This window comes from Coregonus clupeaformis, chromosome 11 (genome assembly GCF_020615455.1).
Source record: "Coregonus clupeaformis isolate EN_2021a chromosome 11, ASM2061545v1, whole genome shotgun sequence".
NCBI classification, from domain to species: Eukaryota; Metazoa; Chordata; class Actinopteri; order Salmoniformes; family Salmonidae; genus Coregonus; species Coregonus clupeaformis.
This window is the reverse complement of record NC_059202.1, coordinates 21,432,351-21,449,756: the sequence shown is the minus strand read 5'-3', so window position 1 is coordinate 21,449,756 and position 17,406 is coordinate 21,432,351. Positions and strand designations below refer to the sequence as shown.

At 47.2% G+C, this 17,406-nt stretch overlaps 1 protein-coding gene across 6 annotated transcripts in view; it reads left to right on the top strand.

Moving 5' to 3' along the window:
- The window catches only part of LOC121576528 (receptor-type tyrosine-protein phosphatase S), a 391,473-nt gene that overhangs the window by 309,779 nt on the left and 64,288 nt on the right, over positions 1–17,406 (top strand). For 2 of the 6 annotated variants that reach the window (XM_041889745.2, XM_041889744.2), the window contains 7 exons: positions 8,303–8,397; positions 9,073–9,323; positions 9,944–10,031; positions 11,382–11,594; positions 11,905–12,071; positions 14,542–14,553; positions 14,838–14,953. In XM_041889745.2, the coding sequence (XP_041745679.2) occupies positions 8,303–8,397; positions 9,073–9,323; positions 9,944–10,031; positions 11,382–11,594; positions 11,905–12,071; positions 14,542–14,553; positions 14,838–14,953 (942 nt within the window). Of the gene's footprint in view, positions 1–6,668; positions 7,263–8,302; positions 8,398–9,072; positions 9,324–9,943; positions 10,032–11,381; positions 11,595–11,904; positions 12,072–14,538; positions 14,554–14,837; positions 14,954–17,406 lie in introns of all 6 variants that reach the window. The other 4 variants (XM_041889742.2, XM_041889740.2, XM_041889743.2 and 1 more) reach the window with 3 other exon arrangements.

Genomic DNA, 17,406 nt, shown 5'->3' with positions numbered 1-17,406 from the left:
TAAGCGTGAGGCAGACAGAAAGAGACGAAGAGAAACCTTCGGAGGTAAAAAATACTTCCAACTCCCCTTTCATGTGACAGTGGAGCTACCAGCTTCCAGTTCTGCCATGGGGCTCAGTCAAATCGTGGCCGAGACGGTTGCCATGGTTCGCCCAGGCCCGTTTCAGGGAGACATTGTGCTGTCAGACAAGTTAAGCCCCTGCCTTGTGCTATTGATAAGGCAAAGGCACAGATGGGAAGAAGGGCCCTTTCAAGAGTTTACACACACACACACACACAAACACACACACACACACAGAGACTGTTTTTGTATCTTTCAGAAGGGCAACCAGACTTTTAAGAGAGAAAAATAAAGAAATGCCAAGTTGTTGGAAGTATGGCTATGTCAAACTCTTAAGTCTTTGTTCAATAGATAATGCCTCAACCTAAAACATTGTGAAAATCGAGGATAGATTAATTTCATCCAACTCAAAGTGGTCGGTCGATGTCACGATTAATTACTTTCCATGTAACAGCCAGCTACTTTTGATGTAGGTGTTAGAGTCTAGGTTTGACGCAGTCTTCACAGTCTTTGTGCATTATTTAGCTTCCATTGTGTTTCAATGTGTTCATTATTTTACTTAGTAATAACAATTCGATTCCTAGAACTTGGTGTTGTTTGACGTCACCGTTGCATATTCAAATCGCCTTCGGGCTTTAGAATATTCCAGTCCCTAGCTATTCAGAACAACTAACTATTCCTAACACAGAAGGACAGTCCATTAACTCCATTAACATTCCAGGCCACCAAAGGCCACTTCTTCTCCCGCTCTAATAGTCAGAAATTCTCATTAGTCCTCATCCCTCCATCTTTCCTCCTCCTCCTCTGCATCCTCCCACCCCTCCCAATTCTCCCGGGAGGTGAGCAGATTGCATGTTGGCGCTGTATAGCGAAGCCGAGAATACTCTGGGAATACACCGGAATACTCTGGGAAGAAACCATCTGGACGCCACTAGACCCCACAGACCCCCTGGCTATCCCTTCTCCTATTTGGTTACATAGCACTGGTGGGTGGCGGGGCCAATAAGCTTGAAGCATATTTATGACTTCAACTGTCCTTATTTCTTCTGTGTTTTTATAAGAAATAGAAATAGTCCTTAAAGGGGAAACACTAGGATTTAGAACGCCTGCTAACTGTAACTGTAAATTGCCATATTGGCATTGTTGCGTCACTGGCAGGAGAGAAGATTTTGGAACTACCAAAAATGGCTGAATTTACCAAGAGTAGCTCCGAGTCTGAGAATGAGTTTATAACAGAGGATGAAATAACGTTAGTTAGGTAGCCAATAAACCTACTGAAGTCGTTCATGTTTGAGCCGATCGTTTCCCCAGATCAAAGAGTTCGTTGTCGTACCAGAAATAGTCCTTAAAATAGACGTTAAGTTAAAGCTGGAATCCTTAATGGTGAAACTGCCACGTCCATTTGGGATATTACAACAACAAAGAAGTTACTGCAAACAATGAACCCTGTTTTTTTTTTCCTCAGACATCATTGCACGTGTGATAGATGAACATGAATATGGGAGGGCAATGGGTTATGAAAGACCTTTGCTGTCAAAATAGCTGTGCATCTCTCAGCATGGCCGAGGTGATTTTTCATCACCACAGCTAAATTAGGTATATGTGGGGAGGCATTTTCAATTATGTTTGCCCTCCATCGCTGGTCCGCTCGTGCCCCGTTTGCCGCCAATATCAATTGCGTGCGAAAATCACTTATGAAGTGCCTTAGACAGCGACCCGCAGGCCTGTACAGTGCAGTAGAGTAAGGTGGACCCACGACCGCTGATATATCTTCCTGGAAGTTGTAACCGCAGGTTAATCGCTAACATGGTTGAAGGTATTTTTTTTTAAACATCTCGCTTGGCACACACACACACACTATTATACACACACACACACTATTATACAAACTCGTACATCAGCGGAGGCTGGTGGGAGGAGCTATAAGAGGACGGGCTCATTGTAATGACTGGAATGGAATCAATGAAACGGTATCAAACACATCAAACATATGGAAACTACATGTCTGACTCCGTTCCATTCATGCCATTCCAGCCATTACAATGAGCCCGTCCTCCTATAGCTCCTCCCACCAGCCTCCACTGACATACATACGTTCAGAGAGGAGAGAGAGAGAGAGAGAGAGAGAGAGAGAGAGAGAGAGAGAGAGAGAGAGAGAGAGAGAGAGAGAGAGAGAGAGAGAGAGAGAGAGAGAGAGAGAGAGAGAATCAAGGTGTCCGCAACCCCCCACTCCTCCCTCGTTGTCCCCTCTTTGCGGCAGATTGCTCCTGGTTCCCTGTCACCTTCATCATGAGGAACTGTTATTATCACATCCTCTTCCTCCCTCCTTCTCCTCTTCCTCTCTCCATCCTCCAGTTTTGCCTTAGCACCAATCAGCTTGCTCAGTTAACCCCACCTACCCCTACCTCTCCATTTACAGTAGTCCCTGGCCTACCATGTAAACACACACCTCAGGCCTGTTATCTCGGCTCTCCTCATTGGGGCTTTCTAAGCAGTAGATGGGAGGGGAGGGAGAGTCAAGTTTAAACAAGACAGGCTAGTTGCGGGGCTGAGCTATAGTTTGTTAGCGTGGAGTAATGGACACATTCATCTCACTGCTATTTGGAGGCTGCTGCTTTTCCATTACTGCTCCAACTCATTTCCCCCTGCCCACAACAGGCCTGTTAAAAAGAGACATAAAGAATAGGAGTGGAGGAACAAGAAGGCAAAGGGGATGGCTATAAGGGGGAGTGGAGTAGTGGGGTAGTGGGGTAGTGGGGTAGTGGAGTAGTATAGTAGTGGAGTAGTGGAGTAGTATAGTATAGTAGTGGGGTAGTATAGTAGTGGGGTAGTATAGTAGTGGGGTAGTAGAGTAGTGGGGTAGTATAGTAGTGGGGTAGTAGAGTAGTGGGGTAGTATAGTAGTGGGGTAGTGGGATAGTGGAGTAGTATAGTAGTGGAGTAGTGGAGTAGTATAGTATAGTAGTAGGGTAGTGGAGTAGTAGGGTAGTATAGTAGTGGAGTAGTATAGTAGTGGAGTAGTATAGTAGTGGGGTAGTATAGTAGTGGGGTAGTATAGTAGTGGGGTAGTGGGGTAGTATAGTAGTAGGGTAGTATAGTAGTGGGGTAGTATAGTAGTGGGGTAGTATAGTAGTGGGGTAGTATAGTAGTGGGGTAGTAGAGTAGTGGGGTAGTAGAGTCGTGGGGTAGTAGAGTAGTGGGGTAGTATAGTAGTGGGGTAGTATAGTAGTATAGTAGTGGGGTAGTAGAGTAGTGGGGTAGTAGAGTAGTGGGGTAGTATAGTAGTGGGGTAGTATAGTAGTGGGGTAGTATAGTAGTGGGGTAGTATAGTAGTGGGGTAGTGGGGTAGTGGAGTAGTATAGTAGTGGAGTAGTGGAGTAGTATAGTATAGTAGTAGGGTAGTGGAGTAGTAGGGTAGTATAGTAGTGGGGTAGTATAGTAGTGGGGTAGTATAGTAGTGGGGTAGTAGAGTAGTGGGGTAGTATAGTAGTGGGGTAGTGGGGTAGTATAGTAGTGGGGTAGTAGAGTAGTGGGGTAGTAGAGTAGTGGGGTAGTAGAGTAGTGGGGTAGTGGGGTAGTATAGTAGTGGGGTAGTAGAGTAGTGGGGTAGTAGAGTAGTGGGGTAGTAGAGTAGTGGGGTAGTAGAGTAGTGGGGTAGTATAGTAGTGGGGTAGTGGGGTAGTATAGTAGTGGGGTAGTATAGTAGTGGGGTAGTAGAGTAGTGGGGTAGTGGGGTAGTATAGTAGTGGGGTAGTAGAGTAGTGGGGTAGTAGAGTAGTGGGGTAGTGGGGTAGTATAGTAGTGGGGTAGTAGAGTAGTGGGGTAGTAGAGTAGTGGGGTAGTGGGGTAGTATAGTAGTGGGGTAGTATAGTAGTGGGGTAGTAGAGTAGTGGGGTAGTAGAGTAGTGGGGTAGTAGAGTAGTGGGGTAGTATAGTAGTGGGGTAGTAGAGTAGTGGGGTAGTAGAGTAGTGGGGTAGTATAGTAGTGGGGTAGTGGGGTAGTATAGTAGTGGGGTAGTAGAGTAGTGGGGTAGTGGGGTAGTAGAGTAGTGGGGTAGTAGAGTAGTGGGGTAGTAGAGTAGTGGGGTAGTATAGTAGTGGAGTAGTATAGTAGTGGGGTAGTGGGGTAGTAGAGTAGTGGGGTAGTGGGGTAGTATAGTAGTGGGGTAGTGGGGTAGTAGAGTAGTGGGGTAGTAGAGTAGTGGGGTAGTGGGGTAGTATAGTAGTGGGGTAGTAGAGTAGTGGGGTAGTAGAGTAGTGGGGTAGTGGGGTAGTATAGTAGTGGGGTAGTATAGTAGTGGGGTAGTAGAGTTGTGGGGTAGTGGGGTAGTATAGTAGTAGAGTAGTGGGGTAGTAGAGTAGTGGGGTAGTGGGGTAGTATAGTAGTGGGGTAGTATAGTAGTAGAGTAGTGGGGTAGTATAGTAGTGGGGTAGTAGAGTAGTGGGGTAGTAGAGTAGTGGGGTAGTGGGGTAGTATAGTAGTAGAGTAGTGGGGTAGCAGAGTAGTGGGGTAGTATAGTAGTGGGGTAGTAGAGTAGTGGAGTAGTATAGTAGTGGGGTAGTATAGTAGTGGAGTAGTGGGGTAGTAGAGTAGTGGGGTAGTATAGTAGTAGAGTAGTGGGGTAGTATAGTAGTGGGGTAGTGGGGTAGTAGAGTAGTGGGGTAGTATAGTAGTAGAGTAGTGGGGTAGTATAGTAGTAGAGTAGTGGGGTAGTATAGTAGTGGGGTAGTAGAGTAGTATAGTAGTGGGGTAGTATAGTAGTAGAGTAGTGGGTTAGTATAGTAGTGGGGTAGTGGGGTAGTAGAGTAGTGGGGTAGTAGAGTAGTGGGGTAGTGGGGTAGTATAGTAGTAGAGTAGTGGGGTAGTAGAGTAGTGGGGTAGTGGGGTAGTATAGTAGTAGAGTAGTGGGGTAGCAGAGTAGTGGGGTAGTATAGTAGTGGGGTAGTAGAGTAGTGGAGTAGTATAGTAGTGGGGTAGTATAGTAGTGGAGTAGTATATTAATGGGGTAGTATAGTAGTGGGGTAGTATAGTAATGGGGTAGTATAGTAGTGGGGTAGTGGGGTAGTATAGTAGTGGGGTAGTGGGGTAGTATAGTAGTGGAGTAGTATAGTAATGAGGTAGTATAGTAGTGGGGTAGTGGGGTAGTGGGGTAGTAGAGTAGTGGGGTAGTAGAGTAGTGGGGTAGTGGGGTAGTATAGTAGTAGAGTAGTGGGGTAGTAGAGTTGTGGGGTAGTGGGGTAGTATAGTAGTAGAGTAGTGGGGTAGTAGAGTAGTGGGGTAGTGGGGTAGTATAGTAGTAGAGTAGTGGGGTAGTATAGTACTGGAGTAGTATAGTAGTGGGGTAGTATAGTTTTGAAGTATTATAGTAGTGGAGTAGTGGAGTAGTTGAGTAGTATAGTAGTGGAGTAGGTGGGTATTGGAATAATGGAGTAGTATAGTAGTAGAGTAGTGGATTAGTGGGGCCTTATAGTGGTGGAGTATTGAAGTAGTATAGTAATGGAGTATTATAGTAGTGGAGTAGTATAGTTGTGGAGTAGTGGATTAGTGGGTTATTGAAGTAGTATAGTAGTGGAGTAGTGAAGTAGTATAGTGGCGTAGTATAGTAGTATAGTATTGGAGTAGTGAGGTAGTATAGTAGTGGAGTAGTATAGTAGTGGAGTAGTGGAGTAGTATAGTAGTGGAGTAGTATAGTAGTGGACTAGTGAGTTAGTATTATGGTGGAGTAGTATAGAAATGGAGTAGTAGAGTAGTATAGTAGTGGAGTAGTATAGTAGTGGAATAGTATAGTAGTGGAGTAGTTTAGTAGTGGAATACTATAGTAGTGGAGTAGTTTAGTAGTGGAGTAGTGGGCTAATAGGGTAGGTGTGTGCTACGAAGTGGCTAAGAGTGTGTGTACAAAAGTGCACACATTTGTATCTGCAGAAATCCACACACACACACCTTGAAATACACTCACACACTCACTGTAGGGTTGGTGACACTGTAGGGTTGGTGACACTGTAGGGTTGGTGACACTGTAGGGTTATTGACACTGTAGTGTTGGTGTCAATTCCCATTTGTACTCACTACTCAGTCAATGCCAAAATTAATTTAATATCAATTCATGAATAGGAGAAATAGGTAATTATTTGTTCTGACAGGACCTTTGAACCTGGAATTGTATTTTCTGAATTGACTTGAGTCAAGATAAAAAGACAGAAAGATAAGAGTAAGTCTGCTTGTCTAACATTATGCCGTTGACGGTATAACCCAATCACCGAAAATATTGGTTTTAGTAGTCTCAGTTTATACTGACTCCGTCGTTGCCTACCCATTTGTCCAGGTCTGTTAAAAAAAAAGTTTTCACCCCAATAAAAGGCGCATTCCTCTCTATAGTGAAGAAAAGTATTTTATCCTATACACAACATACGCATTGGTCCTCCCGAGCAGCCTTCATATTTTCCACAATGGGAGCATTGTAGAGTTCCAGCACAGTCTGTTATTACTTATTGACGTACCTAGATGTACAAACCACAAACCGTGCTCTCTCTTCAAAAACACACCTTGTTTAACCTTTTAGTAAAAAAACATAGATGAATAAAAGTTTTGTTTGTTTGCTTTCTCCACAGTGCCCGGGCCACCCTATCTGTCAGTGGCTCAGGATTCAGAGACGTCGGCTGTGGTGTGCTGGGACACACCCGATGTTATGATCCCTGGCATGGAACTGCAGGGTTACCGGCTTCAGTTTGGCCGTAAGGACGTGTCCCCCCTGGCTACTCTGGAGTTCACCCCCCAGGAGAGGCAGTACACGGTGGCTAGTGTCCACCGCGGCGCCACCTACCTCTTCAAAGTACAGGCCAAGAGTCGGGGGGGCTTCGGGGAGGAGGCGACAGCCGAACTGCAGGTGCCCGAACACACACCCCAGGGGTACCCCCAAATCAGCGAAAGCTCCAATGTGACCTGCTGCTCGGTGGAATTGGCATGGTCGCCCCCGGTGCTGGCAGAGCGCAATGGAGACATCACGGAGTACACGCTAGCATACCAGGAGACGGGTGTGGGGGGCACGCCCCGGGAACTCAGCCTGCCCGCCAGCCAGTCCACCTACGTGCTCAACAGCCTCAAACCCAACTCGGCGTACGACGTGAAAATCCGCGCGCACACGAGTGTAGGTCCAGGGCCCTACAGCCCGCCGATCCAGTATCGGACTGTGGCGTTTCAGACAGGTAGGTCTTGCCTGTTTCTCTCCCGACCCGAGGGGAAAAACAAACAAAAATAACAACAAGCGACAACACAACTCCCCCTCCAACCACCTTCACTTCTTCTCCACTACAAAAATCCTAGAACCTAAAAAGGTTTGCGGGGAACACTCACTTCACTAACCCAAAGGTAAAACCAGTCAGTAAGATACAGTCAGTCAGTTTGAAAAAGAGGAGGAGCTGCTGCGTTCAAGGTAAGTGCCGGTTGGTCAGACAGCTTGTCAGTCTCAAGGTAAGTGCTGGTTGGTCAGACAGCTTGTCAGTCTCCTTGCTGCCCTTTGCAGCCAAGCACACTCACACAGCTAATGCAGCCTGACACTCACACACACACACAGTTTGCACAAGAAAAAGAAGCCGGACCTCTGTGTTTAAGTCACTCAAATAGTTTGTTTTTAGTCCATTTAGGTTAGCAAGAGCAAGATTTTGGTTCTTTATTTTCTTTGGTTTTCAGTTTGTTTTGAGTCCCCCCTCCCCTCCTAATCTGTTCCCTCCCCCTGTCACATTATGGGATGGGGGTGCAGCATGGCATCCCCCTGATGCACTGCTAATGACTGTGGGCATGCTGTGTTTGGGTCTGTCTTTGTGCCCGCCGGGCAGCATGTCGTGAGCAGTGCCAACCGAGGCTCAGAGTGCCAAGGAGTCGGTTGCCGCCAGAACGACAAGGGTCAACGACTCCTGGGTTTAACTGGGATGGGGTAGTGTCTTGTGGAAAGATGTGTTGGCCAGACAGCGGGCATGTCCGTGCTCCATGAGTCCGTCCATGCGCCATGGGTCTCCCGTGCTGTGTGTCTAACCAATAGCGTTGCCCCCTTCACAGCCTATCACAGCACAGCTCACCGCCCGCTCACTACTCCAACCCAGAGGAAGGAAAACAACAAAAATGACCTACTCTTTTTTCTCTAATCTCTCTCTCTCTCCTTTCTGACTTCCCCAGCTATCCAAACTAAACACAGCCTCTCTGTTTTTGTTCTGTTCGTTCTTCTTCTGTCTGTTCTCCCTCCCAACAGACGTCCCAAAGAACTTCACGGTCAAGTGGGTAACCAAGACGACGGTGTTGCTAACATGGACGTTTGTAGAAAGGCGGTTCCCATTCCGGTGCACGGTGAGAGACAGGCAGACAGACAAATTGACACACACACATGCACATGTAGAGGGCTCCTGCTCTTTGAATAAATATTTGAATAATTATGTTACTGACAGAAATTGTGATTTAATTCGAAGTTCAAACTATGCAGTCTTGCAGAGAACAAATTATAGTTTATTAACCCTTTTCAGAGTCCACAAACGTGTATGCACAGCCGTGTTCTAGAATATTGGACCGTTGGCTTTCATACTTTTCAAATTCTCAGTGCTCCAACCGTCACCCCATTCAAATGAATAGAAGACGCGAACGCGGGCCGCGCTATTTGGGAATTTGGGGCTGTGTCGTCCCCCACAGATGGTGATCTCAGAGCCGCGTAGCTATGTCACAATGGGGCGCCGGACTATCACGTCTCTGCATCTGTGGACACTGAATTATGCTTTACAGGGAAAAAGCTACAGAAACCCAGGCATTCATACACATGCCATCTTGGACAACACTATTTCCAAAGAATATCTCCTACAGACTCATTTTACATTTCACATGCTTTAAGCCAGCGGTTTTACCCAGCGCTGAGACAGACGGAGACTACTCCACTACTCCACCACTACAGAGACAGATGGAGAACTTTCCTAATGTGTATTTTTTGTGCATCTCCATTTGTTTGTCTGTCTTTCTATCCATCCCCCGGTCCAGATCGAGTACAACCGTCAGAAGATGGACGTGGACGCCAGGCTGACCAAGGCGCTGGTCACCAGCCTGCGGCCCAACACCACCTATGAGTTCCGGGTCACGTGTCAGGAGAACACGGAGAGTGGACCTCGCCACCGTGTGGTTGCTAGGACCGCACCACCCATCCTGGTCAAGAAGCCCAAGCTGGACCTCTACTCGGAGCCGGACAACATTCTGACCATGGGCTTCGCCCCTGTGGAGAGCAAGGGCATCAAGTGAGAGAAATGGAAACATGGGTTTCTGCCAGTTTATCTGATTCTTCCTTTCTTTCTTTCTTTGTTTCTTTCTTTCTTTCTTTCTTTCTTTCTTTCTTTCTTTCTTTGTTTCTTTCTGTCTGTCTGTCTGTCTGTCTCTGTATCTCTCTATCTCTCTGTCTCTCTCTTACTGTAGCTGTCTTTCTCTCTCTCTCTCTCTGTCTCTCTCTCTCTCTCTCTCTCCACTGTAGCTCTCTCTCTCTCTCTCTCTCTCTCTCTCTCTCTCTCTCTCTCTCTCTCTCTCTCTCTCTCTCTCTCTCTTATTGTAGCTGTTTTTCTGTCTCTCTCTCTTAAACTCCCACACTCTTCCACATAGCACACATTACAACTTACTCTCTTGCCCTCTCTCTTGCCAACCTTCTGTCCTTCTCTCTATTTCCTGCTCTCACTCCGGTGTTCCATTATTAATCTGCTCTCTCTCATTCTTTTTACTGTCACTTACTCACCATCTCTCTCTCTCACACACACACACACACACACTTTCAGGCTAAACCCAACCTAGCCCATTAGTCCCTGTACTGTAAGTTAATGTTATGGTTCTCTGAGGATGTTGATGGTAGTGATGTCTGTGTGTGTTGCAGGGATTTCTATGTGGTGGCGGTACCACTAAAGAAGGGTTTGGGGACTGGACGCCATCTCAAGAACCCAGACGAAATGGACTTGGAAGAGGTAAGAACCAAGAAATGACTCCCATTCAAGCGTGGCCTGCGATAGATTAGCTTTCTGTCCAGGGGCTGTACTTGTACATCAAGCTGCCTCATGCTACAATGCATCTGAACACAACGTTATTAGCGTCAAGGGAATTGTTAGCTACCGATACAAAGACCACAAAACAACACATTGCACGCCCACATGTATGTCTGTCCAAGTGTGCCGTATGCCACGGAGATGTTAATAGCAACTTCAGAGGGGTCCCGTAGTTTTCCTCAAGCGTGTTCCCTCCATCCCCTCCCTCCTTCCCGCCTGGAGAGAAGGGAGTAACACGCATGCTCCCACCCTTCCTCGGTTGCTAGGGGTGACCTTGAGCTGTGATCAGTGGCGAGCTGTTATAGTTTGAATTACCCATATTCCACCTCTTCAGCGAAGTTCTTCATATTCTGTTGTAAATGAATGGAGAAGCCTGGTCTGCCAGGGCCTGATGCCAACAAGCAGCCTATTGACTTTAAGGTGTAAGGGGATCGACCTGCAAAACCCCATCCAGGAAGTTTTCGGCTGACGTTTAGATTTCTTTCACAAACTATCTCCATTGATTTGTTGGGTGGTTGAACGTTCTTCGTCTTCACACACTGCCAATAGGAATGATAAATTGATGGGTAGACAGATAGGTGGAGGAATAGATACAGATAGGTGGGCGGGCAGGCGGGCTGGCAGACTAATGGTACTGTTGATGGATACAGTGGGTCCACCAACTCTTCCCATTTTCAACGTTGTAAGACAATATGCGTTAAGATTCTCTGTCAACTTGGTCAAATAGAGATGAGCACATTAATATCTAGAGAGATGGATAGACAGACACTCAAACAGACAGACACTCAAACAGACAGACACTCAGACAGACACTCAGACAGACAGACAGACATTCAGACAGACATTCAGACAGACAGACAGACAGACAGACAGACAGACAGACAGACAGACAGACAGACAGACAGACAGACAGACATTCATACAGACAGACAGACAGACAGACATTCAGATAGTCAGACATTCAGACAGACATATATTCAGATAGACATACAGACATTAAATCAGACACACAGACAGACAGACATTCAGACAGACATTCAGACAGACAGACAGACATTCAGACATTCAGACAGACATTCAGACATTCACACAGACAGACAGACATTCAGACAGACATTCAGACATTCAGACAGACAGACAGACATTCAGACAGTCAGACAGACAAACCAACAAACCAAGATAAAGCTCCGCTAAGAACGCAGATCCTCTCACACTCCTCACCCCTCTCTCCATCCCTCCTTCACCTCACCCCTCTCTCCCTGTCTCCTTCAGCTGCTGAGGGACATCACCCCGAAGCGTCGCACCAGGCGCCAGCTGAGCCAAGCGGACGGCAAGAAGCCCTACATCACGGCCTGCTTCAAGCAGCTCCCCACCACCTTCACCCTGGGCACAGAGCACCGCCACAGCAGCTGTGAGAGCAAACCTCTGGAGCCCGGGCAGGAATACGTCTTCTTCCTGCTGGCCGAGCTCAACACCACCGCCGGGGTGAGTACCAGTGATGATAGGCACACGCACATATGTGTGTACTCATACACGTGCACATGCACACTCAGACACACCACTGCACACTCAGACATACACCAGATCCATATACTGTACAGTAAGGAGATAACTCTGGTCATCATACCAGATGTGTGAGTAAGTTTATGAAAGGTATGTTTATATGTTATGCATAGGTACACTACTTCTAAGTTGAATTGCATTGAGCTCTTGTCTGTATTTGATATCTCTCTATTTGTTAGTATTTCTCAGTTCAGTTGTATTGACCCTTCTGTCTATCTCTCTCTCTGTCTAGAAAATGTTTGCGGCCAGCCCATACACGGACTCAGTGGTGACCCCAGAGCTGGAGGTGGATCCTCTGCCCATGGAGACGGGTGGGGACGGCCTCATCTGGGTGGTGGGGCCCGTCCTGGCCGTGGTCTTCATCATCTGCATCGTCATCGCCATCCTCCTCTACAAGAAGTGAGTTACGTTGTAGGGGATTCTGGGGGATGTAGGCTAAAAGGGATTGTCTGTTCTGTATGTTGGGGGAGGGGGAGGTTATTTTTAGGTGGGGGGGGTTGACTTTCTTTAAAACTGTTACAAATGTTACTGTATGAGAAATGTGAATGAAAGGAAGGTTGGTAAGGAGGACACAAAAAGGGACTGGAGGAAAGGAGACTTGGAGGAAAGGAGACGAGGAGGAAAGGAGACTTGGAGGAAAGGAGACTTGGAGTAAAGGAGCCGAGGAGGAGTTAGTGAAAGAGCTAAAACCAGGGAAATATCCATGATGACATCTTTACATAAAGGGGAGATATCTAAAGCCTTGTTTTAACTTTAAAATAAATTACATCTAAAGTATTTCCATGTGTTTTGGGGCTGGAGCAAACAAACAGTTAAAGTGTATCTGCTTCTGTTTTAACAGAGAGAGAGAGCCCCAGTAGTGTACAATAACTATGTGCTGGGTGACTGAAGTCATGTAGAATAAGTAGGCCAACGTGTAGAGTAGGAGAAACAGGGCCTAGCTGACCTCAACTTATAGCTCTTAGTGGTTAGGGAGAGTAACATCTCTCCCTGGATCTCTCACTCTCTCCTCTCTCTCTCCTGCTTTCCCACTCTCTCCTCTCTCTCTCTCTCCTGCTTTCCCACTCTCTCATCTCTCTCTCTCTCCTGCTTTCCCACTCTCTCCTCTCTCTCTCTCTCCTGCTTTCCCACTCTCTCCTCTCTCTCTCTCTCCTGCTTTCCCACTCTCTCCTCTCTCTCTCCTGCTTTCCCACTCTCTCCTCTCTCTCTCTCTCCTGCTTTCCCACTCTCTCCTCTCTCTCTCTCTCCTGCTTTCCCACTCTCTCCTCTCTCTCTCTCTCTCCTGCTTTCCCACTCTCTCCTCTCTCTCTCTCTCCTGCTTTCCCCACTCTCTCCTCTCTCTCTCTCTCCTGCTTTCCCACTCTCCTCTCTCTCTCTCCTGCTTTCCCACTCTCTCCTCTCTCTCTCTCTCTGCTTTCCCACTCTCTCCTCTCTCTCTCTCTCCCTGCTTTCCCACTCTCTCCTCTCTCTCTCTCTCTCCTGCTTTCCCACTCTCTCCTCTCTCTCTCTCTCCTGCTTTCCCACTCTCTCCTCTCTCTCTCTCCTGCTTTCCCACTCTCTCCTCTCTCTCTCCTGCTTTCCCACTCTCTCCTCTCTCTCTCTCCTGCTTTCCCACTCTCTCCTCTCTCTCTCCTGCTTTCCCACTCTCTCCTCTCTCTCTCTCTCCTGCTTTCCCAATCTCTCCTCTCTCTCTCTCCTGCTTTCCCACTCTCTCCTCTCTCTCTCTCTCTCTCTCCTGCTTTCCCACTCTCTCCTCTCTCTCTCTCTCTCTCCTGCTTTCCCACTCTCTCCTCTCTCTCTCTCTCCTGCTTTCCCACTCTCTCCTCTCTCTCTCTCTCCTGCTTTCCCACTCTCTCCTCTCTCTCTCTCCTGCTTTCCCACTCTCTCCTCTCTCTCTCCTGCTTTCCCACTCTCTCCTCTCTCTCTCTCCTGCTTTCCCACTATCTCCTCTCTCTCTCCTGCTTTCCCACTCTCTCCTCTCTCTCTCCTGCTTTCCCACTCTCTCCTCTCTCTCTCTCTCCTGCTTTCCCAATCTCTCCTCTCTCTCTCTCCTGCTTTCCCACTCTCTCCTCTCTCTCTCTCTCTCCTCTGCTTTCCCTCTCTCCTCTCTCTCTCTCTCTCCTGCTTTCCCACTCTCTCCTCTCTCTCTCTCTCCTGCTTTCCCACTCTCTCCTCTCTCTCTCTCCTGCTTTCCCACTCTCTCCTCTCTCTCTCTCCTGCTTTCCCACTCTCTCCTCTCTCTCTCCTGCTTTCCCACTCTCTCCTCTCTCTCTCCTGCTTTCCCACTCTCTCTCTCTCTCTCTCTCTCTCTCTCTCTCCTGCTTTCCCACTCACTCCTCTCTCTCTCTCTCCTGCTTTCCCACTCTCTCCTCTCTCTCTCTCTCCTGCTTTCCCACTCTCTCCTCTCGCTCTCTCTCCTGCTTTCCCACTCTCTCCTCTCTCTCTCTCTCCTGCTTTCCCACTCTCTCCTCTCTCTCTCTCCTGCTTTCCCACTCTCTCCTCTCTCTCCTGCTTTCCCACTCTCTCCTCTCTCTCTCTCTCCTGCTTTCCCACTCTCTCCTCTCTCTCTCTCCTGCTTTCCCACTCTCTCCTCTCTCTGGTGGCTAATGTTTCTATCTGCCCTTCACCCTGACACCCCCCCAGCTCACCAAGACACACACACAGTCATAATCACAGACACACTCACACACACGGACCGACCAGCTCCTCCAAATGCTGATGAACTTTATCTAGCTAGCTCTGCGAGGCGGCAGCCCCTGTGAATTTTTAAATGCTTTGATTTCTCTCTTCTCCCCCCTCTCTCTCCTTGTGTTGTGTTTCCCCCTCTTTATATATTGATCTGAAACTCCTTTGCTTTCTCTGGAAGCAGCAAACCTGACAGGTAAGGCTTAGCCGTACTTTATTGGTGTGTGTGATTTTTCGGCGAGAAAATAACCTGTCTCAGCATAAAATATATTTTTTATTAGTCGGGGGTGAAACAATGGGAGGGGAAAAGAAGCTGGCTCGCTAGATACTGTATGCCTCTCGACTGTTTTGTTTCACGGATTTAAGAAAAAACTTTACGCGCTGTAGCAGTACTGAGCACTTGTTGTTTGTGTATGGACTGTGGAGGGCGGCTGTTTTGTCTTGACGTTGCACGTCTTTGCTCTCCTTCCCCCTCCAAAGCCGCAAACGAAAGGATTCAGAGCCCAGAACAAAATGTCTGCTGAACAACGCAGAGATCACCCCCCACCACCCCACAGACCCAGTGGAGATGAGACGCATCAACTTCCAGACCCCAGGTACGGCCTGGAGACGGGACACACATACACACACAGACCCATGTAGCAGCATTGTGGGGACCTATGACGGAACACACCCACATACACACACATACCCGTTTAGCAGCATTGTGGGGACCTATGACGGTCATCTCTCAGTCTACGCCCAGTGACTTTGTCACACACTCCCCCCATCCTTCTCTCTTCTCCTTAATCCCCTGTTTCCTATTTTCCTCTCTCCCTCCCCCTCTCCTTGTCTATCTATCAATCTTCAGTCGCTGATCTCCAGTCCATCAAAAGGCTCACATTTCAAAGGACCTAATCTCCGGCGCTGCCTGGTGATCCCGTGGTTTGGTGTAGGCAGCCTATACTTAGAACCCCTACCCACTTTGTACATTGGAAGACAGAGCAAAAATGTCATTGGGCTCCCAACACACCCACACCCCCACTTGGCACAGACGTCAGTTCAACAATCAAGTTTTGATTTACATTTGGTTGAGTTGTCAACTAACATGAATTCAACGTGAAATCGACAAAACATTTCACCATGTCATTGGATTTAGGTTAAAAGTTGGGTGAAAAAAAGACGTAATGCCTTTACGTTGACAACTTTTTGCAAATCCAATTAGTTTTTCTACGTTGATTCAATATCATCACATCAATTTTTATTTCGGTTGAATTTATTTGGAAACAACGTTGATTGAACCAGTTTTTGCCCAGTGGACAGACACACAGACACACGTTCCACTAGCTGAACCCTTCTCCTTTGTCACACACTCTATTGTAGGGATCATTCTCCCAGCACCGACCCGGTAAATGAGCATGAGTACATTCCCTCGTCCTCCTTGTTACGGTGTCGCTCTCTGTCACGTTCTACGTGTTATTGAGTCCTCTTCTCCTTTCATTCGTCGTTTCATTGAATTCAATGTCATTATCTCTTCTCCCCCGAGAAGTTCATTTTAACTGACATTTTAGCCCAATTAAGCAGTGCGGCAAACATTTGCGAACATCCCCATTAGCTAATAGTGGCCGTTGGTCAAACAAGCATACTCCAGTACACTTGGAGGACCCCCCAGTACAAACCAATGGAGCATAATGTCACCAAGCCCATGCCTGCACAGTGACCCCAGCCTTGGGTTAGGATGAAATGTGTTTTAGATTATATTTCAGATGCTAAGCTAGGCTAAGCGTGTGTGTCTGTGTGTGTGTGTGTGTGTGTGTGTGTGCGGCTCTGGTCACGTGATGACCGAGCTGGCGCCATCTCGTCATTATCTTTAGGTTTGTGCTACGGGTCCGTCTCCAGACTTGCCTGTCTAATGAAGCACATCTTAGTGGATATCTGTCGTCTCCCCCCTCCAAACCCACCACACCCTGTCTATAGCTGCTAGTTCTCTCTCCATTACTCTCTCTCTCTCTCTCTCTCTCTCTCTCTCTCTCTCTCTCTCTCTCTCTCTCTCTCTCTCTCTCTCTCTCTCTCTCTCTCTCTCTCTCTCTCTCTCTCTCTCTCTCTCTCTCTCTCTCTCTCTCTCTCTCTCTCTCTCTCTCTCTCTCTCTCTCTCTCTCTCTGTCTCTCTCTGTCTCTCTGTCTCTCTCTCTCTCTCTCTCTCTCTCTCTCTCTCTCTCTCTCTCTCTCTCTCTCTGTCTCTGCTCTCCCCCTCTCTCTCTCTCTCTCTCTCTCTCTGTCTCTCTCTCTCTCTCTGTCTCTCTCTCTCTCTGTCTCTCTCTCTCTCTCTTTCTCTCTCTCTTGCTCTCTCTTTCCTCTCCAAATCCAAATTTCAGAAGGCTCACGTTCTCCCAGTTTGAGGAGAATACCCTGCTCTTCCTTCCAAGCCCTCTGGAGGGAGGCTGACTTCCTCTACCAGGCCTGCAGGAGAATTCCCTGCTCTGCTCACACACATACTCACCCACGCTTGCATCCGGAACTGCCTCGTCCTCTTGTGGTTAACTACCATACGTATCTTCCCACGAGTCAACGAAAGCAGGCACACACACATGTCTTCACCCCCCCCCTCTCTGAACTCGTCTGCTGGTTCCCTGACCCGATCCTCATCCCTCTCTCATCCCCTCCCACACTCTCTTCATGTCTCTACATTTTCAGTTATTGAGTCAGAGTTTCACATCAGAGAAGCCTGACCAGACTGTAATGTGTTATATCATGTATTATGTCATGTTATATCATATGTTATATCATGTGTTATATCATGTGTTATGTTTTGTGTTATATCATGTTATATCATGTGTTATGTCATGTGTTATGTTTTGTGTCATGTTTTGTGTTATATCATGTTATATAATATGTTATGTCATGTGTTATATCATGTGTTATATCATGTGTTATGTTTTGTGTTATATCATGTTATATCATGTGTTATATCATGTTATATAATGTTATATCATGTGTTATGTCATGTGTTATGTCATGTGTTATATCATGTGTTATGTTTTGTGTTATATCATGTTATGTCATGTGTTAT